Consider the following 19,805-nt stretch of genomic DNA (forward strand, 5'->3'; position numbering starts at 1 on the left):
GCGTTTTAGGGGTCTGGCTTATACAAACCTGTTGTTATAGTCACAAAATGGATTTCTATCTCTGGATTCAGAGTTTTTTTTTATTTTTTATTCATATGCTTTTACAGCTGTCTAAATAAAGCTTGTATGAGCTTATCTGAGTATTGGTGTTGGTAGCCAACAAAGGAATTTTATTCAAGGACAGAAGCACTGAAACCTCTAATGCGATTAGCCTTAATAGGATGAAAAAAAGTTTGCTTATTGTTCTTCTTCTTCTTTTTTTTTTTATTGTGCGTCCATTATGATGGATGTGCAATATTTGGCAATTTGAAACAGAGTTTGGTTCGCAGTTCATTTCCACACAAATTGAACATATTGAACATATTTCCATATATGTGCAAAAATGTGAGAAACAGCAGAGGCCCAATGATCATATTTTGGTCAAACTCGCGGGGCTTTTCCCAAATCCATGACGCACATCCAAATAAAACTTTTGAAAGAAGGAATCTAAGGCACTGTTAAAAAGAATTCCCTTCTCTCATCGCTGTAACGAAGCTGTAAGACCAGAGATCACGTATAGACTTTTGTGGAAAAACTAAATCCGAATGAAAAACTGGTAGCACATAGCTCAAACAGATAAAAGTGATTTATAGCCTACACATTCGCTTGTAATTTAAACTAGATGTGCGAGATTAAACGTTCTTTTGCTCCATTTAACGTTATTTTGCCATTTCTAATGTGCATGGTCTGTGCACTAATATCTTATATTTCAGTAGAAAAAATATTTAAATTTTGCTTTACTTCTGTTTTGGTGAATCGATGCAATGCATCATGGCCATTTGTCCCATTGTATCCTACTTGCAGTAACATCACCTTGGAGCTAGAGGGAGCTACTGCAAAAGATTACATTGACCTCCGTTGGACTCGATCTGAAGAGAATGATTAATAAATCACTGACATATGTACAGTACTGTAGTGTTATAAGAAATATGAATGAAACGAGTAACAGACAGACATAACATCCATACTGATTTAAACTGCAAGATATGAAAATATAGGTCACAGAAAGGAAGTGTCGAAGGTCTGTGTGGAATGTGATGTTGTAATGGTGGCACTGAAATATCGTTTTATATCATTAACATCCATTTACAATGTAAACATGATGATTGAGGAGAATGCTAATGCAAGGAGATATATTATTTTTGCTTGATGTGCTTGACCTAATTGTTTGATAAGCCTATTAGTGGAGAAATAAATGAATTTCGTCATATGTTTATTAGTCATAGTGCTTTCCCAGTTTAGTCTGCCGTACTCATCTCAGTCTAGAAGTCTCAGGAAAACCAAAGCTTACAAACTCAGACCGCAGTCAGTCTAAATTAGAGCGTCTGTTGCAGACTCCACCCATCAACCCACTGATGCCTGCCTGCCTGCCTGCCTGCCTGCGAAAAAAGCTCTTATTTCCTTCTCCCCGAGACTTTCATTTACAATGTTCAGTGTGTACAAATGTACAGTTTTACAAACTATTTGGGGTTTATTGCAGCCTTATTTTAAGCCTTATTTAAGCCCTAATATATTAAGTGACACAGGGACAACCTGCAGTGATGCACTGTTTTTGACAGCTTTGAATTGTTTTAGGCCTAAGATCAATAAAAGCTGAGCTGAATTTTTCATATTAGCATTCGTTTGAAAAACAAAAATGACTGATGGAAACCAAAAAGCTCATATACCATAATGATTAACATGTTTATGGGAAAACCGATACATTCGCATTGTGTAGGCCTATTATTATTCAAGTAACAAGTGAAAAAATAAAATAAAAAAGTACTATAACAGTAGAACAGATGTGGTACACAAGTTATTGAAAAAATAAATAGTAGCCTATATAATAGGAAAACAAATTACAACCTTAATTTCCTTCATTTCAAACATTTATTTATGTAGGCTACCTCACCCTATTATTTTTTTCATGTCTACTGTCCATTTTAAGTACTGAATATGATTTGACCATATTGTAAATGACAAATAAAGCTGTTAAATATATTTATTAAATAATATTTAATAACAGTATAATTAAATTGATGTAACTAGGCATTATTGGTAACTAAATAACGCCATAAATTAATACAAATAAGATAATAAAAGGTAAAAACGTTTAAGTATTTAAAAATATAAATAGTAATATTCCTAAATATCTATATGAATAAACCTAAATAGATATTAGGCTCAACGTACAGTCAGTGACTGTCTCTCTCTACAGCAGTGGGGAGTGAAGGCTGGTTCTTGGAAGAGCCACAGCCTGCGGAGTCAGTCACATTCTTGGCTGGGATTCAATGACTGAGCCAGACACACACAAACACTGAGTGAGAGAGAGAGAGAGTACGCGAGCGAGCGAGAGAGCGAGAGAGGCTGTGCTCACTGACTCAGTCATACTGAACTGCAGGGGCAGAGGAGCGGAGGCGACGCGCCGTGTCCGGCTGCAGCGATCTCTACTCGCGGCGAAAAATACGGATTTAAAGTTGGCGGATTGTGTATTTGACTCCTGAAATTGACGTGGGACAAGTTCGGCTCCCCCGTGGGATAGTTTTGCTGCAACTTGCGCGCCTTTGCCTGTGTTACACTTGAGTTTTTTGTACGCGTCTGTCTGTGGATATGGACAGGAGAGAGCCCGCTGCAGGGGGAGAAGACACGCCGGTGTTAACCTTCGTCTGAGTGGGGATTTCATGAAGCCCTATCGACCTTCTTGTGCTTGTTTTTACAGACTTGGATTTGGAGACGCGGTACCGGGACCTTTGAGTCGTATTTCTCTCCAGACGCTCGGTTTCAACGACAACGCGGTGCGCGAAACATGGAAACAGTAACACGGCAGAGTTTCCAGCCTCACCCGGGACTGCAACAAACTCTTAAACAGTTTCACCTGAGCTCCATGAGCTCTCTCGGAGGACCGGCCGCTTTCTCGGCCAGGTGGCAACACGATCTGCTCTTCAAGAAGGATGGCAAAGACGTCCCGGAGCCCGTGCTGCATCTCCCCCCCATGCAGCCTCCTCCGGTGATGCCTGGGCCGCTCTTCGTCCCGTCCGACCGCTCCACGGAGAGGTGCGAGACGGTCCTGGAGGCCGAGATCATCTCGTGCTTCGTGGTGGGCGGTGAGAAGCGCCTATGCCTGCCGCAGATCCTTAACACGGTGCTGCGGGATTTCTCGCTCCAGCAGATCAACTCGGTGTGCGACGACCTGCACATTTACTGCTCGCGCTGCACCGCCGACCAGCTGGAGATCCTGAAGGTGATGGGCATCCTGCCGTTCTCCGCGCCGTCCTGCGGACTCATCACCAAGACGGACGCGGAGCGCCTGTGCAACGCGCTCATCTACGGGGGCACGTACCCGCCGCACTCCAAGAAGGAGCTGTACGGCTCCATCGAGCTGGAACTCACCGAGAAGAGCTTCAAGATCTATCACGAGTGCTTCGGGAAGTGTAAGGGTCTGCTGGTCCCGGAGCTCTACACGAGTCCCAACTCGCCCTGCATCCAATGCATGGACTGCAGGCTCATGTACCCGACCCAGAAATTCGTGGTGCACAGTCACAAATCGCTGGAGAACAGGACTTGCCATTGGGGCTTTGACTCGGCAAATTGGAGGGCGTATGTGCTCCTGAGCCCGGATTACACGGGGAAAGAGGAGAAAGCGCGTCTGGAGCAGCTCCTGGATGACATTAAGGAGAAATTTGACTTCGCCAATAAATACAAGCGGAAAGCATCACGGGTGAGCCAGTTTGTTTCATTTTGCGCTGGATCCTCTGCTCTAGTGCAGGGAGAACTGATCAAGTTTTGTTGTAGTGTGTACTGCAAGTGTCAGATGTCTGTGACAAGCCTTTTAAACTAACTAGAGCCTATTTTTATATTAGTAGTTACTGTTTGTTTTTAACAGTAGTGACTGCAATCTTTTCCAATTTCATGGAGAAACCTTTCTTTAGATATCTATGCCAGTAGTGACTATTGCCTATTAAATGAGTCCCACGTATCAAGTAATCCATTGCAAACTAGTAGCCTACTTATTCCTTTGCTGCTACTTATTATCTTGGTAGTAGTAAATATTTACTTAAATGCTTCAGACATAATCTGGTCACTTCATATAGCATGTTTCCAACTACTTTATAAGCATTAATATTCATCCTGGCTTAGGCTACTAGGAATAGTTTATCTACTAATATCTGTGATGGTTTTCCTAGAACTAATTAGATCATACTCCTTATATTGAATTATAAAAGTCATTCTGACTAGTCATTGCATCATGCAAGTAAAAAAACAACAACAAATGAAACTAGTTATATAATTATTAGTGAAATTGAAACTTTGGTCACTTTTGGATTATTTGTTAGTAATTTAAGTGTAAGTAAGAAACATGTAGATATTGTTGAATTGGCTTGCCACAGTCATCTTTAGATGAATGCTTGGAGAAAGGCCAAGAGTGTCAGTACTTTGGTGACACAAACTTCAGACTCAACAGTAAGTAGTTATTTGGCAGACGTAGTGCACTTCTTATAGGGACATTCCCCTTGGCACAACCTGAGGTTAAGTGCCATGAGGCTCTGTGGTGATGTTCATGAATCACCTCTGCTGGAATTTCCAAGCAACAATCTTAAAGTTGGCAGACTAGCCCCCTGTTTCACCGACAAGTCTATAGTCTCAGACTAAAACGCATGTTTTAACTGAAAGCAGTTTGCACTGAGATATCTTGTTTTGCCTTAAGATGCACACCTTGTTTATAAAAACTACTCAAATGTCCTAATCTTTGCTTAAGCACTGTCTGTGAAAACCAAGCCTTGATGTTTTAACCGCTAAGGCACACCACCAGGGTGAAATTTGTATGTCTTAAGTTTTGCGTTGGCATATTCCAAGTAGTGTCAGCTTCCCTCCTTAGATGAGTGCTTGGAAAGGGGCCAAGAGTGTCAGTTCTTTGGTGACCCAGTCTTCAGACTCCAGAGACTATCATGATATTGATTTCCCAGTCCAAATGTTACAACCTGATATCCGGGAGAGGGGGGGGGTGAGATGTGGATTCTGTGGGCGGACGTCAAGATAGAATAGCCGTCGCAGTGGCCTAAATTTAATGGCATGAAATATTTAACTTGGGCAGACCGATGCAAAAAAATCACAGAGAGCATTCTGAGGTGCTTTCTGGGCTTTGCTGAATTGAATTGACCAATAACTAACCCTCAGTGTCACAACCTCTGTCAGGTTAACCTTTACTGTAGATACAATGCGGACTGCGTAAACAAACATCATTTAGAGCCATTAAAGGCCAGGGTGCTTGTAGTCTTCATTTCTCTCTCCCTCTCTCTCTCTGTCTAGTGCTTGTTTTTATCATCCCGTTCCTCCATCTGTCTCTCTCCCGAGCTCAGCATGACTTCCACATGTCCCACGGCAACAGCGTCATGTTATGGTAATTCTGAAATGGGCCGTTTAGCTATCACAGGTACTTGACAGTGGATGTGTTTTTAATGATCGGGCCATTGAGGGTTTAATCACGAGGCTGCTGAGGGAAAAACATGCAATTCTCAGCTGCACTCCAACCAAGTTCGCTGCTTAAATATGCATCATAAAGTTCATTTCTGGGTATTTTTGGAAGGAATAATGCGATAAAGCAGTCTCGGGCTGATTGTTTTATGTTTATCTGCTTTGGGTTGTCTCCAGTCTCGGGTTACTCGCATGTGTGGCGACTCATCTTACCCCTGGGGCTCTAATGCTTGACTCTTGCTGCAGGCAGGGTCCTGTTTGTGAGGTAGAGGATTAGAGGAAAAGTTTTTTAGTAATGTGCCCCCCCCCCTTCCAATACACACACACACACACACACACACACACACACACACACACACACACACACACACACACACACACACACACACACACACACACACACACACACACACACACACAAACACTCAGTGAATGGCAGGCCTGGTCATTTGCATGAACTGTTTCCCTTGAATGGAGCTGATGATGCAGGGATTGGAGTATTGTGGTGGAAACGGAGTATGAACCAACAAAGAAGTGCATTCACCAACATCTCCTCCCTCCCATCTCTCTCTGATCAGCCCTCCACCACCTCCAGCTCTCACCCAGTTACTTTCCCTGTGTGAATAGAGCAAGAGAATGTGAAACGAGGCCTGTGCTCCACCGTGTTTACACACATTTGCCGTTTTCTGTCTCTTTTTGCACGGGCGATGTGTGTCATAAGTGCTTTGCAGTTTGAATGGGCCCTTACGGTGAATGGCGTTGCCTCGTTAACATCGAGCTGTTTCCCTCGGTCTCAAGTGAGACCAAAATGTCCCGGAGCTCTCTGCATTATCACATTATCAGACCCCCCACAGCAGGCTTTTATTCATCTCAAGAGCTTTCCTGCCTCTCACCACACACAAGAGGGAACACTCTCAAACCGTCTGGAAACGGAAGTGGAATATATCAGTGTATCCATCTAAAGAGAGGGAGATTCGGTGTATTTTTACATACGCCCGACCGCCTGGTCACTCCTTTGCCAGGAAGAGTCTGCGATTTGATATTGATGACTTCATAATGGCTTCCACACAATTTCATTTGCCACTCAGATGTTTGCAGAATAAGACTGAGCCTTGAAACGCGCTTGATGCAAATGCTCTGAGCTACGCAAGCTCGATTTCTCGTTATTGTAATGTGAAATGTGTCAGCTTTAATTTGTAATGCGACACGGTGAAATGCAGTTCTGTAAATTGCTGCAAGGGGCACTGTAGTGAGCGCCAGACATGCACTCACTTCTTCTATGGTCATCTTTTTCTGTTGAGGTCAAATACGGGCATCAAACCAAGTTAACATTAGTTACGGTAAATTTAGTTTGAACTGTCGATATGTTCATAGCTAGCTACTTTTGGTTTAATGATGCAGTATTTCACAGTACACCCTTAAAAATAAAGGTGCCGGGAAGAACCAAAAATGGGGTTTCAGTGATGCCATAGAAGAACCATTTTTGGTTCCCCAAAGAACCGTTTTGTGAAAGGTTCTTGAAAGAACAATTTTTTCTAACCATTTTATAGTCCAAAGAACCTTTTTGCACTGCAAAGAACCTTTTGTGCAATGGAAAGGTTTGTTGGATATTAAAGGTTCTTCACCCTGCCAAAGAACCATTTAAGAACCTTTATTTTTAGGAGTGTATGTTTTTTCTATGTCACAAGAACACATTATTGTATATTATAAATATATTTATATGACATATAATAAAATATATACATACATACAGTAATATACCTATACACAACTGTTCAAATTTTTGGATTCACAAGATTTTTTATGTTTTTGAAAAGTATTTATTTATTTAAAAATACAGCAAAGACAGTACTATTGTGAAATATTATTAACATTTAAAATAATTGTGTTCTATTTGACTATATTTTCAAATTTAATTCATTCCTGTGATGGAAAAGCTGAATTTTCAGCATCATTACTCCAGTATTCAGTGTCTCATGATCCATCCGAAAATATTCCGTAATATACTGATTTGGTGCTCAAGAAACATTTCTTATTATTATCAATGTTGAAGATGATTATATGTTCACATTCGTATTGATTTATGTATTTGGAACCTTGCGTAACAGTCATCCTGCTTGCAAGTAATGTAGATGTAACATTTTGAATACTGTGCTTCTGTTGCTGTGTGCGATTGTGACAGAGCTATATTGTTTTTTGCTGAGTTATTTACAGAGCTTACTGTTCCTCATATGTGAAAAGTAGTCTGGCAGTCTCTCTCTCACTCTCTCTGTCTCTGGGTGGGGTGAAGGAACTTCCTCTTTCTCTGCTGCTAGCTGAAGGAAGGTCACAGACTGTGTAGTTACTCAACCTCCCTCGACATATATGTGTGTGTGTGTGTGTGTGTGTGTAAGTGTTTGTGAGTGCATGTCTGTCTGGTGCTTTCAGTCAGCAGCCGGAAGACGCAGAAAGACAGGATGTTCTCTGTCCCTCGCTCAGACACACAGTCATAATTAAGCATAAAATGTACCTAGCCATTATGTTCTGTCAAGCTGTCTCAGGTCCAAACGCATCATCTTTTAATACTCTGTGGCGAAAACAGTTGTGTTACGCGTGTCTGAGATCTTGTTCAAAGGGTTCAAAAGAGTCTCGGTAAACAAGGCTTGAGTTTTCTGAAATGTAGTATACAGGTTCAAAGTGTATGTCTAGGTGTTGAGTTGGCTTTATTACTTTATACTGATAAAAATGTCTGGCCACATGTAATTGTCAGGAGTGGCGCTGAATGATTAGGTGATTAAGGGCAAAATGGTTTTAGGGCACGTTTACACGACACTACAAATGGAACACTTTATGAAAACTTATGCATTTTGGCCTTTCATTTACAAGAAAATGCCGTTTTGGAGGACTTAATGCAAATTTGTGAAAATGGTGATCTAATGATGGGTGTTACATGTTCAGACGTGCAGATTTTCTTTACAAATAGTTTTTTGCAGCTCTGTTTGAACGGGGATCAACGCGGCGGGTCTGTGCACGAAAAACGTGAAGGAAAAACGTTTGCGCTTTTAGTACATCGTTGTCATCTAAACGTACCCTGAAGACCCCAATATAATCGCCATGGACAAATGGTAGTATTAAAGTGTTTTCCAGCCGGATCCAACTGTTTCTAACACCAAACGAACTTAATTTTGACCTCATTTTGTTCTAAATTACATCTCATCAGTTTGTTCTTCAATTTCGCTTGAAATATATCAGGCCTTTAGACTGTAAACAAGCAAAGTAAGTGACTAAATGCCTTTAATGAGACTCAATTTAAGAGACTTCAATTGATTAAAAATTTATTTATTACATGATACGCTGATGAATAAATTAAACGAATCACAAATAATCAATATTTGATGAGCACTTCAAAATGAAGATCGCTTTCATACATTGGTATGGCAGACAAAAGCACTTAATGGACAAAAGTTTTTCTGTCGTTGACATACGTCACAGAAATGAGGTATACTTAACGCAAGATGCGTTTTTGCATTATGTCTCAACTATTTTTAAATTGTTGGTTTATGTAAACGTGCCAAGATTTGTTTGATTTTATTGAATTGTTTGCCCTAAATGATTGTTACATTTACAGCCCTGTTATAATTGTGTTTCGTTTATCTGCACATTTTCCATTGCATTGCCAGATTTTCTTGACAAAATAGTTGGCATTTTCATTTTTCAGAGCAGTAAGCAGAGGAAAGCCCATATCATGAGCATTTCCCACTTAGTCATGCGTTTGATTTCCCCCTCTGAGTTTCCTGTTAAATGTGGAGGCGTTTTATCAGGGGTTATTTAGAGAGTTTTGGCAGACGGTGCGTTCTTGCCGCCAGTGCAGGAAAACCGCAGCTCAGTGACGGGAAGGGAGAGTTGCGACAGCCGCATTCCAGGACAGCCACTCCCAAAGTGCAGCGAGAGACTGATTATGCAAATGGGAGTATGAATGGGCATGAATGAAGCGTGCCCTCTCACTCTCTTTTTCGCATTCGCTGCATGTCTGCCGGCACATACACACAGACACACACACACCTGCTCAGTATCAGAACCCTTCCCCTGCTGACTTCTCGTCTCCTCTACAATCAAGTGTTTTTTTCCCCCTTTCTCTCGATCTTTAATTCCCCCCAGGTGCTGGAAGTGGGTAGTAAACCTCTCTAATCATCCAGTCATTAAAGCAGAATTTAACTGCTCTCAGCCTTTGAAGCCGTCTTCTCGTTTAATTGTTCGCTCTTTGGAAACAAAGCTACGTAATTTACTCTAAATCACGCCCTTGAAAATGCTTTTGATGAACACCTTGCGTGTTCATTTTCTTTCTTCCGTCCTCCGCGTTCGGTTTGGCTGACTTGTGATTTTTATTTCGGAGAGAGAGAAAATGTGGCATCTTTCCAACCCCCTCTCTACCACCCCCAGCGCTTCAGAGAATTCTGGGATATCTGGTGGAGAACTGAGAGGGTGCAAGAGCTTTGGGAGAGGAAGCCAGTTCCCTAAGGGGATATTAGGTATGTCCCGTCTCATTCGCCAGGCATATCGCTCTTAAGCCGCACACACACACATCCACACAGCGGATGGCTCAACTCGACTCAGCAGCAGCTGGCCCCTGGTATGCATATCAATGGCTGCAGCGCGAAAAGCTGCATTTGCGCATTTCTCTTCCTCCCCTTCAGAATGCGAGGGGCTCCACGGGTACGGATAGTCCTGCAGCTGCCGACGATATAAACCAGAGGATCCGTCTGAGAACTGAGTCGAGCGGCTGTTCTGAGACCTCACTGGTCAAAGTCTTCATAAGTATGTTCCAGAACTTGGACCCGTGAGGTCAAAGACCTGCGAGGCAGAGAAACGGACCCTGTGTTGTTCAGTCGGTTACTGATATGAACAGGCTTTTGTTTGGATATCCGCAAGGGTCATTTTTATTGTTGCGCAAGAGTGCCAGACGAGAAACCCGAACAGTTTTACAAAGTATGAAACTCTGCAAAAAAAACCACAGTCATCTCTTGCTTTCATAACAAGGCTCATTCTTCTGACTGATCCTGATTTTTATTTTTTCCCCTTCATGTGTAGTCCTGGGTGGTTATTAAATTCGACAGGGTTTTTTGTCAGGAGTGAGCAGCAGCTGAGTGTTCTAACGGGTCTCCTTTAGGTGCTAATTAAGATTTTTCAAATAGTCCGTCACTGACAAGCCCGAACTGATGGATCATAACTGTGATTAACCAGGCAAAGAGAGAGAATATGTGGCTTTGTTTTAGAGATAAGACACGAACATCTCCCTGGAACAATTCAAGCCCTAATTGCTTTTGTGGCTCTAATAGAATGCAAATGCAAGTCAATTCATTAGTTTTTTTTACACTAACAGTTCAGTTCATGTGTGAAGATTCACGCTTGGCTTATTTGCCACATCCTAGCTAATTTGATCAGTTTTTCACCTCTCGAGCTGAATTTTCAAATGAAAATGGCACTTATTCAGCTTTGCTGTTCATTGTTATTTAGCAACCTCAGCAGGAAGCAAGTCTTTCTCCTTATTTTTCATCAATGACTTTAATATTTGCTTGGGAGATCAAATATATTTATGAAATATACTTCTTTCACACTAGGTGACCTATATAATTTGATGCACATTAAAGTGAGGCTGTGAGAGATAGACATACATTTTGGTGTCTTTTGGAAATGTTTTATATAGGCAAAGCTCTGATTTTTTTGTCATTTGAACAACTGATGCCCATGAAGATAATAGTGAAGAGACTGTACTTCAATGGTATGTTAAAGGATTATTTCAGTGATTTAGCATTAAGTTTTGTATTTAAGCTAAGTCATTAATGTAGTAGAAATGTGTTTTTTTTTTTTTAGAATTTGGTGCTTTCTAGACTGAGAAAAGACAGAAAATGTATTTTTGTCTCATGTGGATGAAAAACAACAACTCCCAGAATGCACTTGCTTCGCTGCCCTACGAGGCCACTCCCAAAGCCACCGCTACTGGATCCTTTGCCCACCGCGTTCGTTTTAATAAAATCTGTTCAGTTAAAGAACAGACACTACAATTAAAAACTGTACGTGTCTGTTCAATATAATGTGAGTGAGCCGAACGAGTCACGGCACAAACACAGCAGGAGTCGGATTACATTCATCGCGAGAGCTGAGGTAAGTGTGGGCGTAGGGGTTTTGCACAATCATTCGAAAATACTCCCGGGTTTCTACTGATACAAAGCCATATGCTAAATCCCTTTAACATTTTAAATAAAAAAATGAATCCCACATTATAATAATAACAAGAATGCCCCCTCAGATGCCTTATTTTGGCTAAATTAGAAAGAGAAATATTTATTATAAATATAAATAATTTCTTATTGAAACTATGTATCAGTACAGTGCTATGTATATTATATATATAACATTTTAAGTCAAGATAGAGTTGTAATGTAATTAGTATGCTGCATAGTAGGCAGTTCACTAGGTTTTGGGACTGAAAGCATTGTAACTCAAGAGAGTTAACCTGAAGCCCTTACTGCCTACACAGTTACAGAGCTTCCAAGTGAACGAAGAAACATTGGGATTTCAGTTATATTGCAATCGAAAAGAAGACATTTTGGAAATGGATACCCTCTTACATAACTTCCCCTCGTCATAGCTTAAGCTCTGTTGTGACATTATATCACACCCTCTTAGACACAAACTGCTAAGCCTCCTAGTCTGTCCACCCCCTCCCCCAGGATGCAGTAGCTAAAATCTCATTAATGTCAGATGGAGATAAACACAGATAAAAGAGAGAGGTTCATCACAGGGCATCCTCTCTTTTCACACTCCTTCCACCAGCCCCCACACATCAGTCAGCCTAGTCAGTGTGTGTGTGTGTGTGTGTGTGTGTGTGTGTGTGTGTGTGTGTGTGTGTGTGTGTGTGTGTGTGTGTGTGTGTGTGTGTGTGTGTGTGTGTGTGTGTGTGTGTGTGTGTGTGTGTGTTTGTATTGGCTGGCCTTTGGGAAAGCATTCATATACCTGCCTGATAGGGGTGGCTGGGGGAGGTGGAGGAAGATGCGATGGGGGGCTGGCAGACAGAAGAGTGTGGGATGGAGGAGGGAGCTTTTTCTGTGTCTGGCATTAACAGGGAGGAGGGGTGGGAAAATAGATGTGTTTCGGGGGTTTCCTCGGTTACTGCGGTTGTCAATGCGAGACTGGATGTGCTAATACATAAAGTGTGAGGTAAATGTTTGATTTAATGAAAGACATCGCAGCCGTTTAATTTCAGGCTGTCGGACTGGGCAAGTACAAGTGAATGAATGAATTAGGAAAGAATGAATGAAGTAGGAAAGAAAGGAACTAGATCCAATGTTCTGACTGGCTTTGCACTCTTTAAACAAATAAAACCTCATTCATTCCTCCTTTTTGTGTATTCATTCACTCATGGCACTGATATGTATTATTAATGACAGTTAAGCACGGATAGAAAGAAACATGATGACAAAATACTAGATGAGTTTGGCTTTGAAAAATGTATAACGCAACTGAATCGCCTTTTGTTTCAGCCTCTTTCTGTGATTCAACATAAAGATTTGTATCTATTTTCTGTATTTGTAAAGTAAAAATGTTTTTAAGACAACGCGGCATCAAACTTGACCGCACTTATTTTCTTTAATATTTTGATTGTATTGCGCATGATTCTGAAACAATATTTGTTTTCCTCCGATGTAGTCAAAGCAGTGTGGGACAAATTATATTTACCAATAATGTCATAGTCTACTTTTCACAATCCAATCACATGCATGCGGATACATTTAAGTTATGTCCAATGTTATTTGCTGCTGAGTTTTCAGTATGAAATACATTTAATTACTTTTAATTAGTTTTGCATTGTTTTTTAATTTCAATGTTTTTACAATTTACATTGGCATTCCAGCTGTGTTATAATGCTCTCTGGAATACTCGATTCTGATTGGCCAGGTCTTTTCTCAGGGCCACACATAATGCATCCCCATATGAAATATCTGGCCAGTTCTTTTGACTGCCACTGTGATTGAAGATCGCTGAGCAAAATATGTTTTTTTTTTTGGTGTGCGCATGGGGATTTTCTGCAATGTCAGCTGAGCTCTTTTGTCTTTGTGTGACAAAGTGAGTCACACTTTAGCTGGCAGTGTGTGTTTGTGTGTCTAAGAGCAGTCTGACACATGACCCTTCCCATCAAACCCCTCTCTATTCAGGCAGACTGACCTATCAGATGCTTCCATACAGCTCCCATCGGACAGATGGCTGTCTGACAGAGGCAGCGTGACATATACACACACATTGAGAGACACTTCCTCAAATTGAATGACTATGAAAAAAATGAGCTATATTTGGATTCACGCTGCCCCTTTTGGAGTCACTATGTAGCAGCTATCTATAAATCTGCATGCCATAGCTTGTAGGAAAGATTGTAATGGACAGTAGATGCGCTTGTAGACCTACATAAATATCCTATGTTTCTCAGGGTTATTGCATAAAATATTATATTTATATTTTGATGCGTCCAGTGTAGACGACCTCAAGCTGTTGCGACAGTGGTTGTGCCTGGTAGGTGTTACAGCATATGAATTTGGGAGGGAATAGTTCAACAAAAAAAAAGAAAATTCTCTCATTAATTACTCACCCTCATGTCATTCTAAACCCCTAAGACTTTTGTTCATCTTCGGAACACAAATAAAGATCTTCTGAAATTCGAGAGACTTGCAACAGCCATACAACTACCACCAAGCTCATAAAAAGAACGTAAAATGAATCCATATGAATTGAGTGGCTTTAGAATTATGAATTTAGGCTTTTGTTCACATTGATCAGTGAACAAAACAGAAGCTAACCTGCTTGACAAACCTCGCGAGAACAAAACCTCATTGGTTCTTGGGGAAGCTCAAACGTGCTGCGTAACACGAGAATGAACCTCATTGGTTCTTGGGGAAGCTCAAACGTGCTGCGTAACACGAGAATGAACCTCATTGGTTCTTGGGGAAGCTCAAACGTGCTGCGTAACATGAGAATGAATCTCATTGGTTCTTGGGGAAGCTCAAACGTGCTGCGTAACACGAGAATGAACCTCATTGGTTCTTGGGGAAGCTCAAACGTGCTGCGTAACACGAGAATGGAACTCATTGCTTCTTGAGGACGCTCAAACGTGCTGCGTAACATGAGAATGAACCTCATTGGTTCTTGGGGAAGCTCAAACGTGCTGCGTAACACGAGAATGAACCTCATTGGTTCTTGGGGAAGCTCAAACGTTCTGCGTAACACGAGAATGGAACTCATTGGTTCTTGAGGACGCTCAAACGTGCTGCGTAACATGAGAATGAACCTCATTGGTTCTTGGGGAAGCTCAAACGTGCTGCGTAACACGAGAATGAACCTCATTGGTTCTTGGGGAAGCTCAAACGTGCTGCGTAACATGAGAATGAACCTCATTGGTTCTTGGGGAAGCTCAAACGTGCTGCGTAACACGAGAATGAACCTCATTGGTTCTTGGGGAAGCTCAAACGTGCTGCGTAACACGAGAATGAACCTCATTGGTTCTTGGGGAAGCTCAAACGTGCTGCGTAACACGAGAATGAACCTCATTGGTTCTTGGGGAAGCTCAAACGTGCTGCGTAACATGAGAATGAACCTCATTGGTTCTTGGGGAAGCTCAAACGTGCTGCGTAACACGAGAATGAACCTCATTGGTTCTTGGGGAAGCTCAAACGTGCTGCGTAACACGAGAATGAACCTCATTGGTTCTTGGGGAAGCTCAAACGTGCTGCGTAACACGAGAATGAACCTCATTGGTTCTTGGGGAAGCTCAAACGTGCTGCGTAACACGAGAATGAACCTCATTGGTTCTTGGGGAAGCTCAAACGTGCTGCGTAACACGAGAATGAACCTCATTGGTTCTTGGGGAAGCTCAAACGTGCTGCGTAACATGAGAATGAACCTCATTGGTTCTTGGGGAAGCTCAAACGTGCTGCGTAACACGAGATTGAACCTCATTGGTTCTTGGGGAAGCTCAAACGTGCTGCGTAACACGAGAATGAACCTCATTGGTTCTTGGGGAAGCTCAAACGTGCTGCGTAACACGAGATTGAACCTCATTGGTTCTTGGGGAAGCTCAAACGTGCTGCGTAACACGAGAATGAACCTCATTGGTTCTTGGGGAAGCTCAAACGTGCTGCGTAACACGAGAATGAACCTCATTAGTTCTCACACGTCAAACGAACATGCTCAAGCTTCTTTTTATCACATCTGAAGTGTGAGATGATGAATGTTTAAATGTGAATAAAAGCCTAAATTCAATCTGTCCGTCATATAAAGTGATCATGTATTGCCAAACAATTTGGACTAAACTGCTCAATTCATGGATGAGTAATTAATAACAGAATTTTCTTTTTTGGGTGAACTAATCCATTTAACTGTCAGGAAAAAACACAATAATGCTAGAAATCTTTAAAAAGGCCTCTATTTTCTCTCTATTTCGTTATGTTTTCCCTTTTGAATTTGGCGTGAAATATTGTATTCATTCTTTAATTAGCTTGCTCTATTCATTTTATACATGTGGACCTTACAAGTTCTGAAAGACTATTACAGGCATGTTAAGCCTTGTAAACGTAGCCTCCGAAAGAAAGAAATAGACATGCAACATCCTTCCTTACCCCGTTCTAAATGAAGCGTTTGTCTGGGCCCAGTGGCACTGGTTTGAGATGCACCATAATTTGGTTTGGTTAGTCAGACTTCTATAACTGCTGTTCTTTGAAGCGTGCCCTACACAGAAGGAGCCTACTTTATAATGTGTAATTTGACATAGAAATGAGTAGACAGACATACTATTACAGTACATGGCTAGAAAATATGCAACTCAAATCCTCTAGTTATGTTTGCTGACAGCGGAATCGCAGGGTAGGGTAACACGCTGCTGTCTGGGCTCTTGGCTACATCTACAGAGATGAGAGAGAGAGGGAGAGAGAGAGAGAAAAAGAGAAAGAGGGAGACAGATGATGGGTTTGCTATCGTGACTGCTGTTCTGATGTCAGTCCCAGACCGGCAGGAGGGTATGGATGATATTAATTGTACAATTCAGTGTGAATGTGTGTAAAGAGGTAAATACATTTACTCACTCATAACTCCATCTGTCTGTCACCCACCCAAAATGCTTCATCATTGAATCAGAACATCCACACATTTACACACACACACACCCTATTTCATCTAAATGGTGATAGGCCAGCATGTCCACTGACTCGAGAGCTGAACGATGACGTAATCACAAGCCTACATAACCTGCCCACAAAAAACATGCCACAATTTAGAAAAGATATATTAAAGCGCATTTATGTAATCATGAATCAGAAGGGATAATGGATCGAATCAATTCAACCACACTTGTAAATAAAATATGTGGAAATAAAGTTTGGCATGCGTTTGAAATTTTAAAGCGTTTCAAAATGTATAATATAAGCAGTGTTTCACAGTTTTGTACCGAAGGTGCAGCCAATTTTGCACGGCCGAGCCGCTTTTTCTTTGGAAGAAGATGTCCAGTACCGGCAGCCTTTCTATGAAAAAAAAAGTTTATGCATTTGTCTACTAAAAGGTGAGTAACATTTGAGTTAGCACACGTGTAGATTCCACTATGACATCACTCAGGTGAAACTCTGACCGCAGAACACATAGTAATCTTGTTTCCAAGTTGACCTTTTACACGCCACAGGCCAAGAATTACAAGATTACAGGCCACACAACTGGGGCAGAGGGCGTGTGTGTGCTGGTGTGTGCGGACATCAGTCTAACCATACAAAGGCCTGCGCTCACACCCCGTCTAAATGAACAACCACAAAGCTGCGGTCTGAAACACAGCACGGCTCTGCCATTGATGTCTCCTGCGTGTTTGCATTGCATGGGGAGGCAAATCGGAGTCTTTTTGTCTTTTTTGTGCATGCGTGAGTATGTGTTGGTGAATGTTAAATAAAGGGAGGGTGCAGACCTAATGTCGAGGGACACTCGTGGTTACGAGAGGGGTTTTGTCTTTGGGGTGATGGAGAGCACGCCAAAGGTCCCACCTCTCATCCTGAGGTTCGACTGAGCTCCTTTTGTCCTTCAAATGTTTAAAAAGGATCAGCTGGAGCTCAGGAACAGGACTAAGACTAGAAGACAAAGACCAGGCCTGAGACTATTGTCTTGGCTGTGGCCTTCACAAGCCATGCTCAATTTATTTTCCTCCTGTTTTCTACAGACTAAAGAGCTGTCAAGGACAATAACTATAACTATGAAGTTTTAATAATCATAAACAGAGAAGTCCACACCACAACTAAAACAACACAGAGGAAAGCCAATCACAGTCCAGCCCAATTGAGCATTTAAAGTGGCAGATGCCATAACTGCATAGCGCACTTAGAATCAACAATATTATTGTGTATCGATGTAGATGCTAATATAGTTATCTTTCCTGATGTGAACGGATCTTAAGGCTAGCATAGCTAACATTTTGATGCTTTAAGATGTAGCGCAGAGAGAGTGAGAAACGCAAGGTACAGAACCAGTAGATACACATACGTTTGCAAGATGTCGGCTGAATCTAGACAGTATTGCGCACTGTTTGAAGTGTCATATTGACATAAAAACAAAAAAAGGCAGCTGTACCTATATTTTGAATCACAAATGTTGTGTAAATATTCAGTTAATGTTGATCTAACATCTGCAAGGGAATGTATTTTCCTAAAAAATTGAATATGTGCGCATGCTCTCAGGGGAATATCAACTGTACTTTAGTACCTTTGCTAATGCTCTGTACAGATTTTCTAAAAAAAATTTTTTTTTTGAAAAATAGAGCTCTTTGCCATTTCACCAGACACAACAATATAATCACTTCATCTCTTCCCGGTTTGCTGTTGCTAAAGATGGCTGCCAGTTAAAGCCCTGTGGCTGTAGTGGAGAGGCAGTGCTAGGCGTGACACAGAAAGCTTGTCATTTTGTTCTTTGATTAAGGGACGCGGTGTATCAGTTCCAGCCTTAAAGCCCGCGGGCTATTTTGGTTTTGCTGAACAGGTAACAAAAGAATGTCTGTCTCCGTTCAACAGCACCCTTCCCCCGCGCCTTCTCTCGGGAGAGACTTTGCTGTCAAGCGCTAACAATGGCACGCTAGTCGGTGGCCCACATGAATCATGTTGCGGTTTTCCAATGATTTCACATTGTGGTTAGCAAATAGCTTTATTTTTTCAAATTCATAATTAGTTAAATTGATTTATGCTGGTGGGGTGCAGGACCAATCAGAGCTCTGACTGAATTACATTTTTAAACAATGTGAAATAAATTGAATGGTAAAACAGCATGTTAAAAAGTACAGGCACACAAGCTGTTGCTTATTTCTGATTTACTTAGATACACATGAATGCAATTGTCTAGCTATTTTTTCTTTGATGAATTCAGATTCACACATTTTTTATTTAAATTAGTGAAGTTTTGTCTCCGTTTTACAAATTTGTCAGTCCAGTCCACTGTATTAGGTTACATTATTACTGGTCTTATTGTGAGCAATTCATTGTGTGTGTTTAAAAAAAAAGAAGAAGAAAGGAGTCTCTTGAATAATATAACATCATACCATCAAGTCTGGCTTGGCTGTGCATTTTTGGTTGTGAATGTAACTTTATTTAACTTTAGTTGAGGAAGTGGAGATGTACACCCTGAGAAGTGATTGGACGATTGCGGGTCTGGTTACACCTCTTAACCAATCAGAAGTTGTTCAGAAAGGCCATGAGGTTCAGGGGTTGAAGGTATAGACGAATGTATGTGTGTTTGTGTGTTCTCGGCTTACTCCAGGTGAATTAAGAGTGTTGGAAACAATGGCATTTAATACCATTAGTATCCGGACTAGTGTGGTGCTTCAGGTTAGTGATCGTAGGTCATAGATCCCTCGCAATTAATACTATTCCAACCCAGTACCACTCCTCCAAATGAGCTGACAACGGACATGCTAAATAAAACAATGTGTGTGAAACCAGAGCTGTGTGTGTGTGTGTGTGTGTGTGTGTGTGTGTGTGTGTGTGTGTGTGTGTGTGTGTCTGCAAAAGGAGGTAAAGGCTCAGGTTAAAGCCGCATGGCTCCCCCTGCGCTCTGCGCTAACCTGTAGACATTCTACAACACCACTACAGTGGAATCCATTGATTTACTGTCTGAAGCCACTCCTCGCCTGCCCACGCATGTAATCTTGTTCTGAAAGGGGCTGTCACACACGCTCACATGCAAACACAATCACACACAGACATGGAATCGGAGAGAAAGCCGAACACAATCTCTGCCAGCTCCTTTTTTCCAAGAGGAAATTGAAGATAATT

At 41.4% G+C, this 19,805-nt stretch overlaps 1 protein-coding gene across 1 annotated transcript in view; it reads left to right on the forward strand.

Annotated features, from left to right (window-relative positions):
* Nucleotides 1–2,352: 2,352 nt before the first annotated feature.
* The window catches only part of skia (v-ski avian sarcoma viral oncogene homolog a), a 74,909-nt gene continuing 57,456 nt past the window's right edge, over nucleotides 2,353–19,805 (forward strand). Inside the window, exon 1 of the mRNA XM_067414077.1 lies at nucleotides 2,353–3,736. Coding sequence (XP_067270178.1) covers nucleotides 2,825–3,736 — 912 coding nt within the window. The 5' untranslated portion in view covers nucleotides 2,353–2,824. The remainder of the gene's footprint in view (nucleotides 3,737–19,805) is intronic.

Source organism: Pseudorasbora parva, chromosome 13, assembly GCF_024679245.1.
Source record: "Pseudorasbora parva isolate DD20220531a chromosome 13, ASM2467924v1, whole genome shotgun sequence".
Taxonomy (NCBI): Eukaryota; Metazoa; Chordata; class Actinopteri; order Cypriniformes; family Gobionidae; genus Pseudorasbora; species Pseudorasbora parva.